Genomic DNA, 17,740 nt, shown 5'->3' with positions numbered 1-17,740 from the left:
ATTCTTACATAAGATAATTTAGGCAAACTAACTTAACAATCTGCTTCTGACTGACAGAATTTTACTGGCAGAAAGAAAAGAACCTATGAGGAGACCCACTTTCTTTGCCACACAGGCATTTCAACATTATTCAGACAGTGAGAGAAGAATCCAGTCTCCCCAGCTTCTGTCTGCAAGAGAACTAAAGATTGTACAGTAGACAGCTGTTAGTTCTGAGTCAAGGCACTATGTGAAAGGTATTGCTTCCCCCGAAATAATTCACATAGAAATTAATACACTCCAGACGGAATAAACATTTCAGATCAGTTTGTGACTACTGACCTGTCTCCTGTTTACACCATCAGAAAAGCTGATACAATAGCTGTTTTTCCGGAAGCCTTTTTCTGGCAGTCACAACAGGAAGAGGCCTATGAAGAACCCCAGGGAGCAGGCCTCTCCATTAGGCTGTAGCACTTAAGGTTTATCACAGGAAAAACCCCAATGTTTCAGTCTTTGGCATCTCCCACTCCATCTGCATTGATGGCAAACATAGCTTCAGCTTCAGGAAGACAGGGAGAGTCGTAGATTTTGCAGATTCTGGTTTCCCCTCTTCCTTTCCTCAGATACAGTCTGACCCGAAACAAAACAAAACAACCAGATGAAAGTTATAATTTAAAAATATTTTTCTTATTTATGGTAGATCTAATTTTTTTTTCAGACCTATATACTTCCTAGGACTTTGGGGAATTTTTCTGTATTCCTTAGGGTCATTTCCAACCCGGAGGAATCCACTCCTACCCTGCCCCCCACCTTAGTACATTTTCCACATTGAAACAATTTTTTAAAAATGAGGGAGAGGCATATTCTTCATATTCAGTCTTGCAAATTTGAGGGCTATTAATTCCTTTATAAAATGAAAGCAAATATATGCACTAATTAGAGCATGACAATTATGTTTAGCAAATGTGTCTAATTATACAACGGTAGCTTTAACTGGATTTAAATGGAAATGTATCTTCATGTCTACATCAGTTAATATGACATTTCAAGACGAAGTCGCCTATCCCATCACTTTACCTGGTTGTTGAAGCATGAGCAATGATATTTCCTCCAATAGGTTTTTTAGGATCTGCAGCAAACATGGCTGCTCCATCCACTTGGGCTACCACCTGGTTGGTGATTACCACTGCTACACCAAACTGATGGAGAAAGGATAAATGTCATTTTTTTGTGGCCAAAGGACCTTACTGCTGCCACCCCTTTCCCCACAAAGTAATGAATGATTAATATATCTTCCTATCTGTGAAACCAGGCCCTGATGTTCTGGCCTCCCAGCAAGGCCCCTGAAAATTAGGTAGGCATTCTCTGTCCTGATCCCACAACTTACCTCATCAGCAAGTCGCAGAAGCATCCGCAGAAACCTGGCCAAGTGCATCTGCCTGGCTGAAAGCTCCCCTCGACCCGAATAGTCCGTTCTGTAGAGAGCAGTGGCACTGTCTACAATTAGCAGTGCATACCTACAGTGAACAAGGACTCTATGAAGCCTATTTCGAGCCTGTGTCAAATTCTGCTCCCTTCCTCACTACCTTGAGCTTTCATATTCAGTTACACTTGTACATAAATGTTTTATTAAAATATTTGTACAGCATTCGTGTCTGAGGCACTATATAACATGTAAAGTTTCCAATAAGTTCAAGTGGATTATGGCAGTGACTTGACCTGAACCACAATGCAACAGTGTCAGACTAAGAACTAAAACTTAAATCTCCCCATTTCTATTTCAAGTTACTATCAATTTGGCCAAATAGCCTATATAAGATTCAGTGTCTTCCACTAAGCACATACCTAGATTCTACCATCATGGCTGATGCTTGATAAAGGAGCTGGGTCTGGTGGTCTGTGTTGAACCCTCGAGCATATGCTACATTATCCAGGACATCACTGCCAGAGAGGCCATATCTAGAAGCGAATAGAGAACATTTTTAGACTGCAAAGAAAACTCAGGAAGACTAGAAATTAATCTCTAGCAAAGCGATTGCTTGATTAGGTAAGAAGTGTTAAGGCTAAAGAATATTAATTCCCTTTCTATTAGAAGTCCAGGCAAACTAGAAAGAAATGACAGCAGCAACTGCTTTGGAGTAGATCTGCTGAACAGGACTTCAGGATAAATCAGATTTAGTCTTTGAGGACTCCTGAGCCAAAACAAATTTCCAAATATCATGTTCCAAATGTTCTCCTGGAAAAACCAATGCAACATGACAGAATTGGAACTGAAACAAAACGAATCACTGAAAGATCAATTAAATTCATATAAATTGTTGTTATAGAGGAATAAAACCTTTTTTTTTTTAAGAGAGGGAGAGGGGGGGTTTGAGGGGCAGAGGGAGAGAATCTGCAGCAGGCTCCATGCCCAGCACAGAACCCAACTTCGGGCTCCATCTCACGACCCTGAGATTATGACCTGAGCTGAAATCAAGAGTCAGATGCTTAACCACATGAGCCACCCAGGCGCCCCTAGGAATAAAACCTTCTAAACAAGCACTCAAAACTTTAAGAAGTACAAGTAGATTTCATTTCTCCTATTCTTCCTTGCTAATAACTAGTTACAGTTAAAACATTATATGACATGTATCCAGTATAATTAAAACTGATACCTTAATTCATCTTATACCTCAATGATTTTTTTCCTTCGCATTTAAAAAAGGCAAATAAGGGGCGCCTGGGTGGCTCAGTCAGTTAAGTGTTCAACTCTTGATTTTGGCTCAGGTCATACCTCATGGTCGTGTGATGGAGCCCCACGTCAGGCTCAGTGCTGGGCGTGAAGTCAGCTTGGGATTCTTTCTCCCTCTGCCCCTCTAGTGCCCCCCCCCCCCCCCCCCCTCCCCCCCCCTCCCCCCCAAAAAAAAAAAAAAAAAGGCAAATAAGGTATTTGCTATTTTTTTTCTTTTTATTAACATACAATGTATTGTTTCAGTGGTACAGGTCTGTGATTCATCAGTCTTACACAATTCACAGCGCTCACCATAACACATACCCTCTCCAATGTTTATCACCCAGCCACCCCATCCCTCCCACCCCCGACCACTCCAGCAACCCTCAGTTTGTTTCTTGAGATTGAGTCTCTTATGTTTTGTCTCCCTCTTTGGTTTCGTCTTATTTCATTTTTCCCTCCTTTCCCCTATGATCCTCTGCCTTGTTTCTCAAATTCCACTTATCAGTAAGATCATATGATAATTGTCTTTCTCCGATTGACTTATTTCGCTTAGCATAATACCCTCTAGTTCCGTCCACGTCGTTGCAAATGGCAAGATTTCATTTTTTTTGATGGCTGCATAATATTCCACTGTACATATATACCACATCTTCATTATCCATTTGTTGATGGACATCTAGGCTCTTTCCATAGTTTGGCTATTATGGACATTGCTATTAACATTGGGGTGCAGGTGTCCCTTTGGATCACTACATTTGTATCTTTGGGGTAAATACCCAGTAGTGCAATTGCTGGGTCGTAGGGTACTCTATTTTCAACTTTTTGAGGAACCTCCACACTGTTTTCCAGAGTGGCTGCACCAGCTTGCATTCCCACCAACAGTGTAGGAGGGTTCCCCTTTCTCCACATCCTCACCAACATCTGTCGTTTCCTGACCTGTTAATTTTAGCCATTCTGACTGGTGTGAGGTGATATCTCATTGAGGTTTTGATTTGTATTCCCCTGATGCCGAGCGATGTTGAGCACTTTTCCAAGTGTCTGTTGGCCATTTGGATGTCTTCTTTGCAGAAATGTCTGTTCATGTCTTCTGCCCATTTCTTGACTGAATCATTTGTTCTTTGGGTGTTGAGTTTAAGAAGTTCTTTATAGATTTTGGATACTAGCCCTTTATCTGGTATGTCATTTGCAAATATCTTCTCCCATTCTGTTGGATGTCTTTTGGTTTTGTTGACTGTTTCCTTTGCTGTGCAAAAGCTTTTTATCTTGATGACGTCCCAATAGTTCATTTTTGCCCTTGCTTCCCTTGCCTTTGGTGATGTTTCTAGGAAGAAGTTGCTGCGGCTGAGGTCGAAGAGGTTGCTGCCTGTGTTCTCAAGGATTTTGATGGATTCCTGTCTCACATTTAGGTCTTTCATCCATTTTGAGTCTATTTTTGTGTGTGGTGTAAGGAAATGGTCCAGTTTCATTCTTCTGCATGTGGCTGTCCAATTTTCCCAACACCATTTGTTGAAGAGACTATCTTTTTTCCATTGGACCTTCTTTCCTGCTTTGTCGAAGATTAGTTGACCATAGAGTTGAGGGTCCATTTCTGGGCTCTCTATTCTGTTCCATTGATCTATGTGTCTGTTTTTGTGCCAGTACCATACTGTCTTGATGATGACAGCATTGTAATAGAGCTTGAAGTCCAGAATTGTGATGCTTCCAGCTTTGCTTTTCTTTTTCAACATTCCTCTGGCTGTTTGGGGTATTTTCTGATTCCATACAAATTTTAGGATTATTTGTTCCATTTCTTTGAAAAAAGTTGATGGTATTTTGATAGGGATTGCACTGAATGTGTAGATTGCTCTAGGTAGCATAGACATTTTCACAATATTTCTTTTTCCAGTCCATGAGCATGGAACGTTTTTCCATTTCTTTGTGTCTTCCTCAATTTCTTTCATGAGTATTCTATAGTTTTCTGAGTACAGATTCTTTGCCTCTTTGGTTAGATTTATTCCTAGGTATCTTATGGTTTTGGGTGCAGTTGTAAATGGGATCGACTCCTTAATTTCTCTTCCTTCTGTCTTGTTGGTATATAAAGGTATTTCCTATTTTTTAAAAATTATTTTTTCCACCTCTGTAATGGCTACCTAAGACATGAATGCTTAACACTTTGAGCATTCACAAGTAAGACAATTTTCATTCTCATTAAATATACCATAATGGGGCATTTCTTTTTTTTTTTTTTTTTTCTTAAAGATTTATTTTAGAGAGAGGAGGGGGAAGGGGCAAAGGCAGAGGGAGAGAGAATCTCAAGCAGATTCCATGCTGAGCACAGAGCCCCACATGGGGCTTGATCTCACGACTCTGAGATCATGAACTGAGCCAAAATCAAGAGTCAGATGCTCAACTGATGCGCCACCCAGGCACCCCAATGGGTCCCCATTTCTTCAAAGGTATTTTGATTTTATCCATTTATTGAGGCACAACTAAATGCCTGCATTTTTACAAAGCTTCTCTGCACTTCTCAAATAGATGTGATTTTCCTCTTCTGCACTTCCAGAAAACTTGGTTTAGGCCTCTTTATGGCATTTGTGAGAAGCTACCTTACCATTCTTTTACTAGACTACAAATTCCTTGAGGGAAAAGACTAAGCCTCTCTTACCTAGCACTTTTTTTATACCTAAATTCTGAATAAATGATACCGAATAAAGCTTCTATCCATAACCCAAACAAAAAGACAATCATATCACTTCAATCCAAGTAGTATTTTCATATTAATGTTAACCTAAAATCATTATAGTCCAAAAGTACAACACCGACTCCCTTATGTTATAATTTAAAAGAGAATCTGTTTAAGCAAAATCAAGGCATTCTTTGAGAACCCTAAGTTTCTATGTTTATGATTCTATCAGTCTTTTACAGAAGCAAGTCTATTCTATGTGGAGACTCTGATCTTTACAAAAGCATACACTACATTAACCTATTTTGAGATTTAGCTTTAGTTAATAGCTTTAATAGCTTTCCTCTGGTTTTTCCTCCCAGAGAGAATAGAAAAAACAAATATATATTTATAATATAAAATAATACAATAATAATAAATATACATGACATACAATTGACCATTTTAAGCTTTTTAAAATGTATACTCCAGTGGAGTAAGTACATTCCATGCCGTGCAACCATCACCACCATCCATGTCCACTTTTTATCATCCCAAACTGAAACTCTGTATCCCTCAAATAATAACCCCCAATTCTCCTCACTCCCTGCCCCTAGGAACCACTGTTCTACTTTCTGTCTTTATGAAATTGACTACTTCAGGTACCTCGTATAAGAGGAATCATTACAATCTTTGTCCTTTTGTAACTGGCTTATTTCACTTAGCATGTTTTTAAGATTCATCCATGTTGTAGCATGTGTGAGAATTTCCTTTTTTTTTTTTTTTAAAGATTTTATTTATTTGACAGAGAGAGACACAGCGAGAGAGGGAACATAAGCAGGGGGAATGGGAGAGGGAGAAGTAGGCTTCCCACGGAGCAGGGAGCCCAATGCGGGGCTCGATCCCAGGACCCTGGGATCATGACCTGAGCTGAAGGCAGACGCTTAACGACTGAGCCACCCAGGCACCCCAAGAATTTCCCTTTTTAAGATTACTATTCCATTTTATGTTTATATGACATTTTGTTTATCCATTCATCCAGTGATGAATAAGCCGGGTGTTTCCACCTTTGACTACTGTGACTAGTGCTATTATGAACACCAGTGTACAAGTATCTGAGTCCCTGTTTCAATTCTTTATATACTCAAAAGTGGAACTGCTGAATTTTACTATAATTCTATGTTTAATTTTTTGAGGATTCACCACACTATTATCCATTTTTGTTAATTTTATGTATAGTGTAAGGGTCTAAATTTATCTTTTTGCATGTTGATATTCACCTTCATTAGCACCATTTATTGAAAAGACAACTATTGAGGAACAATTAAATTGCCTTGGCATCTTTGTCAAAAATCAAGTGACTATAAATGAAAGAGCTCACTTCTGAATTCTTAATTCTGTTCCACTGATCCACATGTCTGTCCCATTCCAGCACCACACTGTCTTAATTATTGTTGCTTTATAGTAAGTTTTAAAATTAAGAAGACCAAGACCTCCAATTTTGTTCTCCTCCGGTACCCCAGAATGTTTTGGCTATTCTGGGTCCTACACATTTCCATATAAATTTTATAATCAGTTTGTTGATTTCTGCCCAAATGCTTCCTGAAATTACAGTAGGGATTGTGCTGAATTTCTAGATCAGTTTGAGGGACAATTATAACTTTAATAATTTTGTGTCTTCCAATCCATGAATATGGACTGTTTCTCTACGTAGATCTTCAATTTCTTTCAGCAATGTTTTGTAGTCTTCTGTTAAATTTATTTCTATTTTGATTTTTGATCATTTTGACAGTGAATGGAATTCAGTGCTGTGAATGACAGAATTGTTTTCTTAATTTTTCAATTGTTCACTGCTTGTATATGGAAACACAATGGATTTTTTGCAGAGTGACAATGTATCCTACAGCCTTGCTCAACTTAGTTCTAGTAGTTTTGTGTATATGCAGATTCCTTAGGATTTTCTACATACAGGATCATTTCATCGGTGAATAAAGACAGTTCTACATCTTCCATTCCAATCTGGATGCCTTTGATTTCATTTTCTCACCTGATTGCATTGACTAGGACCTCCAGTACATTCAGTATATTCCACCTTCAATGGAATGTAAATGGTGAGAGTGGACATCCTTGTATTGTTTGCGATCTTAAGGAGAAAGCACTCAGACTTCCACCATTAGGTACAGTAGCTATATGTTTTTTGAAGTGAGATATAGTCCCCAACCATTATGGTTAAATTGCTTATTTTGCTTTTCAATTACGTCAGTTTTTGTTTCACATATTTTGGAGCCTGTTATTAAGGTATGGATATGTTTGTAATTGTTCTATTTTCCCAATGAACTGACTTTTTAATTATAAAATGTTCCTCTTTATCTCTAGTAATGTATTTTTTTTTTGTCTTAAAGTCTATACTGTCTGATATTAGTATAGCCAATTCTCTTACGGTTTCTGTTTGGATGCAGTGTCTTTTCCCGTTATTTTTTCTTTCGACCTATTTGTGTCTCTCAATCTACAGTGTTTCTCTAGAAAACAGCATATAGTTGGATGTAGTTTTTTATCCAGTCTGACAATAACTCATAGATTTTAAAGAGTGCTTTTTTGGGGCGCCTGGGTAGTTCAGTCATTAAGCGTCTGCCTTTGGCTCAGGTCATGATCCCAGAGTCCTGGGATCGAGCCCCGCATCGGGCTCCCTGCTCAGCGGGAAGCCTGCTTCTTCTTCTCCCACTCCCCCTGCTTGTGTTCCCTCTCTCGCTGTCTCTGTCAAATAAATACATAAAATCTTTAAAAAAAAAAAAAAAAAAGAGTACTTTTTTTTCTAAGGAAGGTCATTCTTCTGAACTACACATATAACTTTGGGATTTAGACCAGTAAGAGAAGAAACACTCTTCAGACATACAAACCCTGGCAATCACTACAGTGACAGGTGCAGCCAGATTTCTCTCATCTTAGGGGCGCTTGGGTGGCTCAGTCAGTTAAGCATCTGCCTTCGGCTCAAGTCATGATCCTGGGGTCCTGGGATTGAGCTCGGTGTCTGGCTCCCTGCTCAGTGGGGAGCCTGCTTCTCCCTCTCTCTCTGTCCCCCCAGTTCTTGCTCTCTCTCTCAAATAAATAAAATATTAAAAAAAAAAAAAAGATCTCTCATCTAATTCAGTAACCTACCTCTCAGCCACTGCTAGCAGTCGTTCTGGCCTAAAGGTACCCTCAGTGTCAATGTACATGGCCTTTCCTTCTCCTCCACCTCGGTCAATGGGAAGCTAGACAGAACAAAAAGAACAGTGTGGAAATTAACACTGTACTTCTGATATAACTAATCAACTTCCCCACGCACCCCCAATAAAGCAGAGGGAAAAAAACATTTTAAAGAGTCAATCAGAAGTAGAGAGGAGGAGGCATTCCCTTCTGATAGAAATACAGCTAGTAGTAGATATGAAACTCCTGGTGTTCCACAGCATGCAAAGCCAGACTCTTGCCAGAGTTGGACTGCTTGGAAATACAGTCAAGTAGGTGATAAAATTCTGTGACTGAATACCAACACAAGATCGAACAATTCTCTCAAGAGTACAAACCTTTGAAACATCATTTACTACCTTAGCTTTAATAAGTTAGAGACCCTGATCCAATACCCAATTAATTTTGTCACATCCAGACCACACTTACACTTCACTTTATTAAGCAGAGTTTGCTTCTGCGGGTCCCTAAAGGGGCTTGGCAATGCCCCAGGGGCATTCTTCGTAAGTTTAAAGTATGACCGAGAGAGAAGAAAAAAGGTGTTTATTCCAATAGTATCTACAGATGTTAAAAATAAACAAAAGGAGAAAAAGGAAAATAGAGTTAAAAAAAAAAGAAAGAAAAGGGAGGAATGCCATCAATATTGTCTTATGAGCTACTTAGGGAATTCTTGGTTTTAGGCTACCCATCCTATGCCAGACACCTTTGAGTTCTACAAATTTTATGTGAATGATGCTAAAGGGCAGTTTCCACCCTAGCAATCTACTTTGGAGCAATAATTCACCTTTAAATTCTGAGGAAAATCCTTTAGGACATTTCACAGTAAGGGCCAAGAAGCATCAAATTTTCTTTCTTTTCCTATTTCTGAGAAAATATTTTTAAAAATCATGCAAGTACTATATCCTTGTATTAAAAATTCACACAATATAGAAATGAGTAAAAATCGAAAGCTCTTCTTTATCACTCCCATCTTCCAGAAGTAATCTTCCAGATCATCATCACCTATGCATTTTCACACAACACTCTTCATATGTGGTTCTGCCATTACTATGTAAACTTGAGAATATTAATCCCAGTGTCCTTTCCTTAAAATGTAGATAAAACCCACCTTATGGGATTGTTCTGAAGATTAAGTAACTCACAAAGTGTTAAGACAGTGCCTGACATACAGAAAGGACTTCGAGAACTGATGATATTCTCCACCTCTAAGGCACTGACCTTAGCTCAGTTACAGAGGCTTTGTTAATTCGGAAAAGGAAAAATGATTGTTATCATTTCAAATGTTGGCAGATAAATCTTTTAAATCCTAAGAATCCATGGAAGGAGCAAAGGATATGTATACAACAAAAGAGGGTCTTGACAAAGGAAAGGTTTGGAATCACTGGCCAAGAGGACAGCAAACGCTTAGTTTTTTGAGGAGGAGAAAATCTTGACACTTAAGGGCTAAAAATTAAAGAATTAAGATGAATGAGGATCCCCATTTCTCTCACTTTCTGTTATCTTTAGTGCTAGCAAGAGAGGAAGCTCTTTTCCAGCTACAAAGACCTCTGTGGGCAGAAGGGAGACCATAGTTGACTGGGCATAGGTAGGAAGACTGACAGAAAAATGGACAAGGTCCCAGTGTATTATTGAGCCAAATTTCAAGGGGATGGACCGCATACTCTACACTCCAGCCCATTCTGTCTCCTCCGTCTTGCCCCTCAGTGCCATTGTAGTCATCTTGTATTACTGGACGGGAACACCACCACCAAGTTAGCTATTTTAATAGTACCATAATTTAACTCTTCTTCCTATTTTACATTGATGTAGGTTGTTTTGAACTTTCACCATTTTATAATGCTGTGGTGCAAATTCCTTGTACATTTATCCTTGACTATATGTGAAAAGTTGTGTAAGCCACATTTTCTGTCAAAGGGTATATGCATTTAAAATTGGTATGTATGATAAATTGTCTTCTCTGAATTTTAAAATTAGTCTAGTACTTTAAAGAAACATGGTCTGTTCATTTTTGTGATCTGTGGCTCTCAACTTTATGTAACTTCATTATTAGACAGAGATCTAATGTAATAGAGTTTCACTTCATTAAGGTAAGAAAATCTGAACAAATGAGAGCAGATAATGTTTAGATTTAAGCCGTAATCTAACATCCTCTCTATACCTCTAGTTCTAGCTCTTAGGCTGGTGAAATGTAATCCTTTCTGTAATTAATGAATTAGCATCCTTTTTCTCTCTTTTTAAAAAAGATTTTATTTATTCATTTGAGAGAGAGCAAAAGAGGCAGAGAAAGCACAAGCGGGGGAGAGGCAGAGGGAGAGGGAGAAGCAGACTCCCCGCTGAACTGGGAACCCAACGTGGGGCTCGATCCCAGGACCTGGAGATCATGATCTGAGCCAAAGGCAGATGCTTAACCTTTTGAGACATCCAGGCGCCTCTTCTCTCTTTTTTTGGGGGGGGAGGAGGAGGAAGGGTGGAGGGAGAGAGAGACTCTCAAGCAGGCTTCACGCCCAGCTCAGGGCTTGATCTCATGACCCTGAAATCATGACCTGAGCCGAAATCAAGAGTCGGACACTTAAACTACTGAGCCACCCCCTAATCTATTACTTCGATAAAACATGATCTTAGGCATTAATTCACTGTGTCTGTTTCCAAATCCTCCCATGAATGAAACTATAAGTAAAAAAAGTTTTGGAAGAGATACTTAATACAGAGGTAAAGCAGAAAATGGAGGAGTAGAGTCTTGAGAAGGTGGTCAGAGGTAGTAACCAGATAACACTGATAGCATGCGGTTTTGAAAAGAAAAGGGACACTTTTTCCATTGTAGCCCAAGATAAGAAAAGATGGGTATAATTGTAGGTGGATTTATAAATTTGATGTGAAGAGCAGGTTGGTCATTGGCTGAGTGAGCGTTCAAGAGGAGCATGAAGGTTTGAGAAGAAAGAACAAAGCATGAGAACTGTCTTACTGAATGGGAAAAAAAATGCCTCAACAAATTTAGTAGGTCTGCTAAGCAGTATTGAATGTTAATCTGATGTCTTTCAACTTGAATTTAAAGACAATCAGCTTTATGGTATGATTTTTCTCCAGTATGATCAGCTATTAAGGAACAGGTACTAAAAAGACAGTTCTCATGGGGAGCCTAGGTAGCTGAGTTGGTTAAGCGACTGCCTTTGGCTCAGGTCATGATTTCGGAGTCCTTGGAGCCAGTCTGCCATCGGCCTCCCTGCTCAGCAGGGAGTCTGCTTCTCCCCCTCACCAAGTCATGCTCTCTCTTGCTCACTCTTGCTCTCTCAAAAAAAAAAAAAAAAATCTTAAAAAAGAAAAAAAAAAAAGACAGTTCTCAAAGAAGCCTCTGAGAAGGGTTCATCTAAGACTGACATCTCTCTAGGTGGGGAATATATATCTGAGGAATGACTTTAATGGTGAATCATAAAATCTAGACTACTGAAGAGGGCAGGTGAAAATAGGGGAGGCATAGTGGATGATAAGAAAACATCTGAAACAATGATGAAATAATCTGAAAACAATGACGTGAAAGTTTCTAGGATGTGGAAGAATTCTGCAGTAGGAGTCTATGAGTCTTAGGGATAAAGTGCCCTTAATGTCCATCCCAAAAGGTGCTTGCAAATAGCAATCAGCTAATTTTTGCTGATGTGGTTAGAGCCCAAAAGCTTACCTGGCATGTTACAGCCAGCGTATGACAGATTTGAGTCTTCCCAGTTCGGAATTCTCCAAACATCTCTGTGATGGATCCTGTTTCAATTCCTCCTAAAAGAGCAGTAAGAAACACCTCTTAGTAAAATACAAATGTTTAGAAACAATAATCCTAGAAATGTCCTTGGAACTCATCAGAAAGATGTATACATAATTTGGAAATTCAATTTTCAACAAGCAACAGCTTTTAAAATACTTTATTTTGAAATAATTCTAGATTTACAGAAAATCACAAAGAAATGTACAGGGAGGATCCATGAATTCTTTTTTTTTTTTAAAGATTTTATTTATTTAGGGGCGCCTGGGTGGCTCAGTTGTTAAGCGCCTGCCTTTGGCTCAGGTCATGATCCCAGAGTCCTGGGATCGAGCCCCACATCAGGCTCCCTGCTCCACGGGAAGCCTGCTTCTCCCTCTCCCGCTCCCCCTTCTTGTGCTCCCTCTCTCGCTGTGTCTCTCTCTGTCAAATAAATAAATAAAATCTTTAAAAAAAAAAAAAGGGCGCCTGGGTGGCTCAGTTGGTTAAGTGACTGCCTTTGGCTCGGGTCATGATCCTGGAGTCCCTGGATCGAGTCCCGCATCGGGCTCCCTGCTCGGCAGGGAGTCTGCTTCTCCCTCTGACCCTCCCCGCTCTCATGTGCTCTCATTCTCTCTCTCTCAAATAAATAAAATAAATAAAATCTTTAAAAAAAAAAAAGATTTTATTTATTTAGGGATACCTGGTTGGCTCAGTCGGTTAAGCATCTGCCTTTGGCTCAGGTCATGACCCCGGGGGCCTGGGATTGAGTCCCACATCAGGCTCCTTGCTCAGTGGGGAGCATGCTTCTCCCTCTGCCTGCCTCTCCCTCTGCTTGTGCTCGCTCTCTTCCCCCCATCTCTCTCTGGCAAATAATTAAATAAAATCTTAAAAAAAAAAAAGATTTTATTTATTTATTTCACAGAAAGAGAGAGAGAGTGATAGAGCGAGCACATGCAGGGGGAGCGGCAGGCAGAAGGAGAGAGAGAAGCAGGCTCCCCATGGAGCAGGGAGCCCGATGTGGGGCTCGATCCCAGGACCCCAGGATCATGACCTGAGCCAAAGGCAGACGCTTAACCAACTGAGCCACCCAGCACCCTGGTCCCAAGAATTCTTCACTCAGCCTCCCCCAGTGTTAACATCTTACATAACCACAGTATCAGTATCAGAAAACTGTCAGCGATACAGCCCAGAGTTTGTTCAGATTTCTCTAGTTATAAATGCACTCATCTCATTTGTATATATGTGTACAGTTCTATGCAATTTTATCACATCTGTAGCTTCATGTAACTACCACCACAATCAAGATATAGAACTATACCATCACAAGTCAATAAGCAGTAAATGTAAAAATTATAGAGATATCATCTAACATTTACTAAATGTTTCTTGTGTACCTGGCATTGTGCTATGCATATATATGTACCATTTCATTTAATTCCAATAACCTATAAGGTAGGAAGTCTTTTTATCCTCACCATGAAGACAATAAAACTGAAGCACAGAGATATTAAGTAATTTGCACATATTCCTGAATGCATACTATTTTGCACCCTAAATAAAAGAAAACTTAAATGATTAAATATTTGGGGAAACAACAAGAAACAAATCTAACCTTGCAACAATTTAGGACAGCAATGTTCTCAAAAGTTCAAAAACTACAGGTTTCCATAAAGTCCAAAAGTTTAGTGTGCACTACTGTGCACTACCATGCATTGATGCTATAACACAGTATTCAAACATGGAGTGTTTTATCAGATTTTCCACTTTGTGTTAAAGTAAGCAGAGGATGCTTACTCTCTCTCTGAATGCAGTATTAAACAGAAATTCAATTATTTCATTGGCAGATAATTTTAGTATAAGTAAGGTTCCTCCCGGCAGCAGTCTTACTTCTTCAATGTGGATAGTTCTCTTATCTCTTAATCATATCTAACACATAAATTCTACCCAAATACTTTAGTTTTGTTCTGTGACTTGGATGCTTTGCTAACTGCAGTTTACAGAAGATGAAAAGGGATTACTATACCTTGAAGTAATTTGTCAAGTTCTTTTGAGCCAGTAGTAATCTGTATGATCTCTGACCGCCTTTGGTGGAACTCAGTTGCAGTAGTGAAACCCATTGGAACTAATTTAGCTGCCTCAGTCTGGGAAAAATAAGAAATGTCAAATCAACAAAATATGATTATTAGTAAAACAAGAATCAGACATACTGCGGGAAGAGACAAATTCTAACAAAATTTCCAGAGTGCTTTCTCTTTAAAAAGTCATCAAAAGGAACGCCGGGGTGGCTCAGTCGGTTAAACGTCTGCCTTCGGCTCAGGTTATGATCCCAGGGTCCTTGGATCGAGTCCTGCATCGGGCTCCTTGCTCAGCAGGGAACCTGCTTCTTCCTCTGCCTGCCACTACCCCTGCTTGTGCTCACTCTCTCTCTGACAAATAAATAAAATCTTAAAAAAATAATAAATAAAAAGTCATCAATATACTAATAGTTTTAGTTCTAGGATTATTTTATCTCTCTGGCAACTAAAGGATAAGCTAATTTAGAGACTCCATGAAATTAATTTTTTAATTGTTAATTCAAGTAATACATCCACATAGTAAATAAAAAAAAAACCTATTATAGACCCACACATATGTACTTCGCCCGACTTATGACAAATGTGACGATACAGTATGAAGTCTAACAAAATATTTAAATTCTCATTTCCTGTTCCATCAACCAGACTGTATCTCTTAACCTCCTACTTTGTTAAATGAGGACATCTGTCCTTTAATGTCTTTTCCCTCCATGTCTACCTTCCCCATCTCTGTCAGCTGTACCTTTTCTTTTACGCTGTCAAGGTTGAAAACATTTATATCCCATTTTTCAGTTATTGATAAGTTTTCAATAATCAGTCTACCAATTAATTCCAAAATTTAAAAATAAGTGCATTCAGGAGCGCCTGGATAGTGCAGTTGGTTAAGCATCGAACCCTTGGTTTCAGCTCAGGTCATGATCTCAAGGTACTGGGACTGAGCCCTGCTTCAGACTCCGTACTCAGCACGGAGTCTGCCTGAGATTCTTTCTCCCTCTCCTTCTGCACCTCCTGCTCGTGCTTATGTGCTTTTTCTCTAAAATAAATGAAAGATACTAGAAAAAGCACACTAAACAAACTAAGCAGGAGGAAGGAAGGAAGATTAGAGTAGAAACTAATAACACAGAGACTAGAAATCGAGAAAAATCAATGAAACCAGGAGTTGGTTCTTTGAAAATCAGCAAAATTGATAAACCTTTAGCTAGATCAAGAAAAAAAAGACTCAAATCACAAATCAGGAACAAAAGGACATTACTATCAACCTTACAAAAACAGAATTCTATGCCAACAAATTAGATAACTTCAATGAAATAAGCAAATTCCTAGAAAGATACAAACTATTAAAACTCAATAATCCAAAACTCATAAAAATCAAGTCAAGGCACAAATGATTAGTTGAACCTAAATCTATAAGATTTTATTTATTTGTCAGAAAGAGAGAGCGAGCAAGCACAAGCCAGGGGAGCGGCAGGCAGAGGGAGAAGCAGATTCCCCGCTGAGCAAGGACCCCAATACGGCACTTGATCCCAGGACTATGGGATCATAATCTGCACTGAAGGCAGACGCTTAACCAACTGAATCACCCAGGCGTCCCTGAATCTAAATTCTGTAAAATAAACAGTCTATTAAAAAAAAAAAAAAGTCTGAATATATCCACAGCAAGTAGAGATTAAACTTATCATTTAAAAACTCCACAGGGTGTCTGGGTGGCTCAGTGGTTAAGCATCTGCCTTCGGTTTAGGTCATGATCCCAGGGGCCTGGGATCGAGCCCCACATGGGGCTCCCTGCTCTGCGGGAAGCCTGCTTCTCCCTCTCCCACTCCCCCTACTTGTGTTCACTCTCTCACTGTGTCTCTGTCAAATAAATAAATAAATAAATCTTAAAAAAAAAAAAAGTAAAAACTTTACACAAAGAAAAAAGAAAATCAATGAATAGCTGAGTAGTAGCTTTAAATTATTCTCTAAACTTCTCTAACACTATCTCACTTGAAAACTCATTACATTTATATTACAGCTTTGTAAATTTAATTCATTGCAGCACCAAACACAGTGTGCTAGAAGTACAATTCTTTCACTAAAATTCCAATGTTAACAACTCAGTGTCCCTCATAGGTTTCTGCTGTGAAATTCAAATCATTTCTTTTTTATATGCCACCAGTTTTAAAATCATGGTCCATTTTACCTTGCTTTTATATCTGAGTCATGTCTTTCTCCAGTGTTTTCTGACTTTATCATTTCTCAAATTTACCAACCTCTCAATCTTACCATGTATTCTACTGAAACCCTTCTACCTGAAGTTCCTTCTCTTCTCCAAACTGGGCTGTTTGCTCTCTAGGTTAACTACTGTCCCCCACCCTCCTTCACTGAGTACTTGAGTTGGGGTCTAACCTAGATCCTTTGTTTTCCACCCTCATTTTGTTGAAGTATATCCTCAAGTAACTTCCTAAGAAAGTGGATAAGAGAAAAATATTCTGAATTCTTTTATTTCTGAAAATGTTTTATTCTGCCCAAGTACTTGGTTAATAAAATTGCTGCAACAGAGTTCTAGGTTTAAAATTATTTTCCCTTAGGGGTGCCTAGGTGGCTCAGTCGGTTAAGCACCTGACTGCAGCTCAGGTCACGATCTTGGGGTCCTGGGATTGGGGCCCACGTTTGGCTCCATGCTCGGCGGGGAGTCTTCTTGTCCCTCTGCACCTCCACCCACTTGTACACTCTCTCAAATGAATTAAATCTTAAAAAAAAAAAAAATCATTTTCCCTCAGAACTTTGAAGGCATTATTCTACTAGTTTCTACCAGTCAGATTTCTGGCTAGCTCAGTTGGTGGAGCATGGAACTCTTGATCTTAGGGTTGAGTTCAAGCCCCACAATGGGTGTAGAGATTACTTAAAAAAATAAAATCTTAAAAAAAAAAAAAGGTAGTCTTTCTGATTTTTGTTCCTTTAGAATTGCTTTTTTCCTCTGAATTCTTTCAGAATCTTCTCTTTATGACTGGTAAACTGAAATTTCACACTCATATGTCTAGCTGTGGGTCTTTGACACTCCATGAGTTCTTACTATGCGAGATTTCTGCTTCCCTTTAGCTCTGGCAGATTTTCTGTTATTATATCTGAGAATTTCTTCCCTTCTTTTTTTCTATGATCTCTCTTCCTGTAACTTCTACTAATCTGCAGGAAAAATGAAGATTAATGAAAAATAGAAAATAAAAATACCAAAGCAGGGGGGTGAGTGAGACTATAAACCACTACTGAACCCTAATTAATGTATGCTGAAATATTTAGGGGGAAATGTATTGACATCTTCAACTTTCTTTGAAAAGTATAAAAAAAATCCAAGATGGACTGATTGTTGGATAGAGAGATGAATAGACAGGTGGTAAGTCAAA

General features: G+C 39.0%; 1 protein-coding gene across 1 annotated transcript in view; it reads right to left on the bottom strand.

Annotated features, from left to right (window-relative positions):
- Window positions 1-284: 284 nt before the first annotated feature.
- The window catches only part of RAD51 (RAD51 recombinase), a 30,209-nt gene continuing 12,753 nt past the window's right edge, over window positions 285-17,740 (bottom strand). Inside the window, exons 4-10 of the mRNA XM_032417846.1 lie at window positions 14,309-14,426; window positions 12,232-12,323; window positions 8,490-8,584; window positions 1,825-1,938; window positions 1,367-1,496; window positions 1,057-1,178; window positions 285-609 (exon numbers count right to left, since the gene is read on the bottom strand). Of these exons, the coding sequence (XP_032273737.1) occupies window positions 486-609; window positions 1,057-1,178; window positions 1,367-1,496; window positions 1,825-1,938; window positions 8,490-8,584; window positions 12,232-12,323; window positions 14,309-14,426 (795 nt within the window). The 3' untranslated portion in view covers window positions 285-485. The remainder of the gene's footprint in view (window positions 610-1,056; window positions 1,179-1,366; window positions 1,497-1,824; window positions 1,939-8,489; window positions 8,585-12,231; window positions 12,324-14,308; window positions 14,427-17,740) is intronic.

The sequence above is a fragment of the Phoca vitulina genome, unplaced genomic scaffold (genome assembly GCF_004348235.1).
Source record: "Phoca vitulina isolate PV1807 unplaced genomic scaffold, GSC_HSeal_1.0 scaffold20, whole genome shotgun sequence".
Taxonomy (NCBI): domain Eukaryota; kingdom Metazoa; phylum Chordata; class Mammalia; order Carnivora; family Phocidae; genus Phoca; species Phoca vitulina.
Note: the sequence above shows the minus strand (reverse complement) of the source record. Positions and strands in the feature narration are given on the sequence as shown.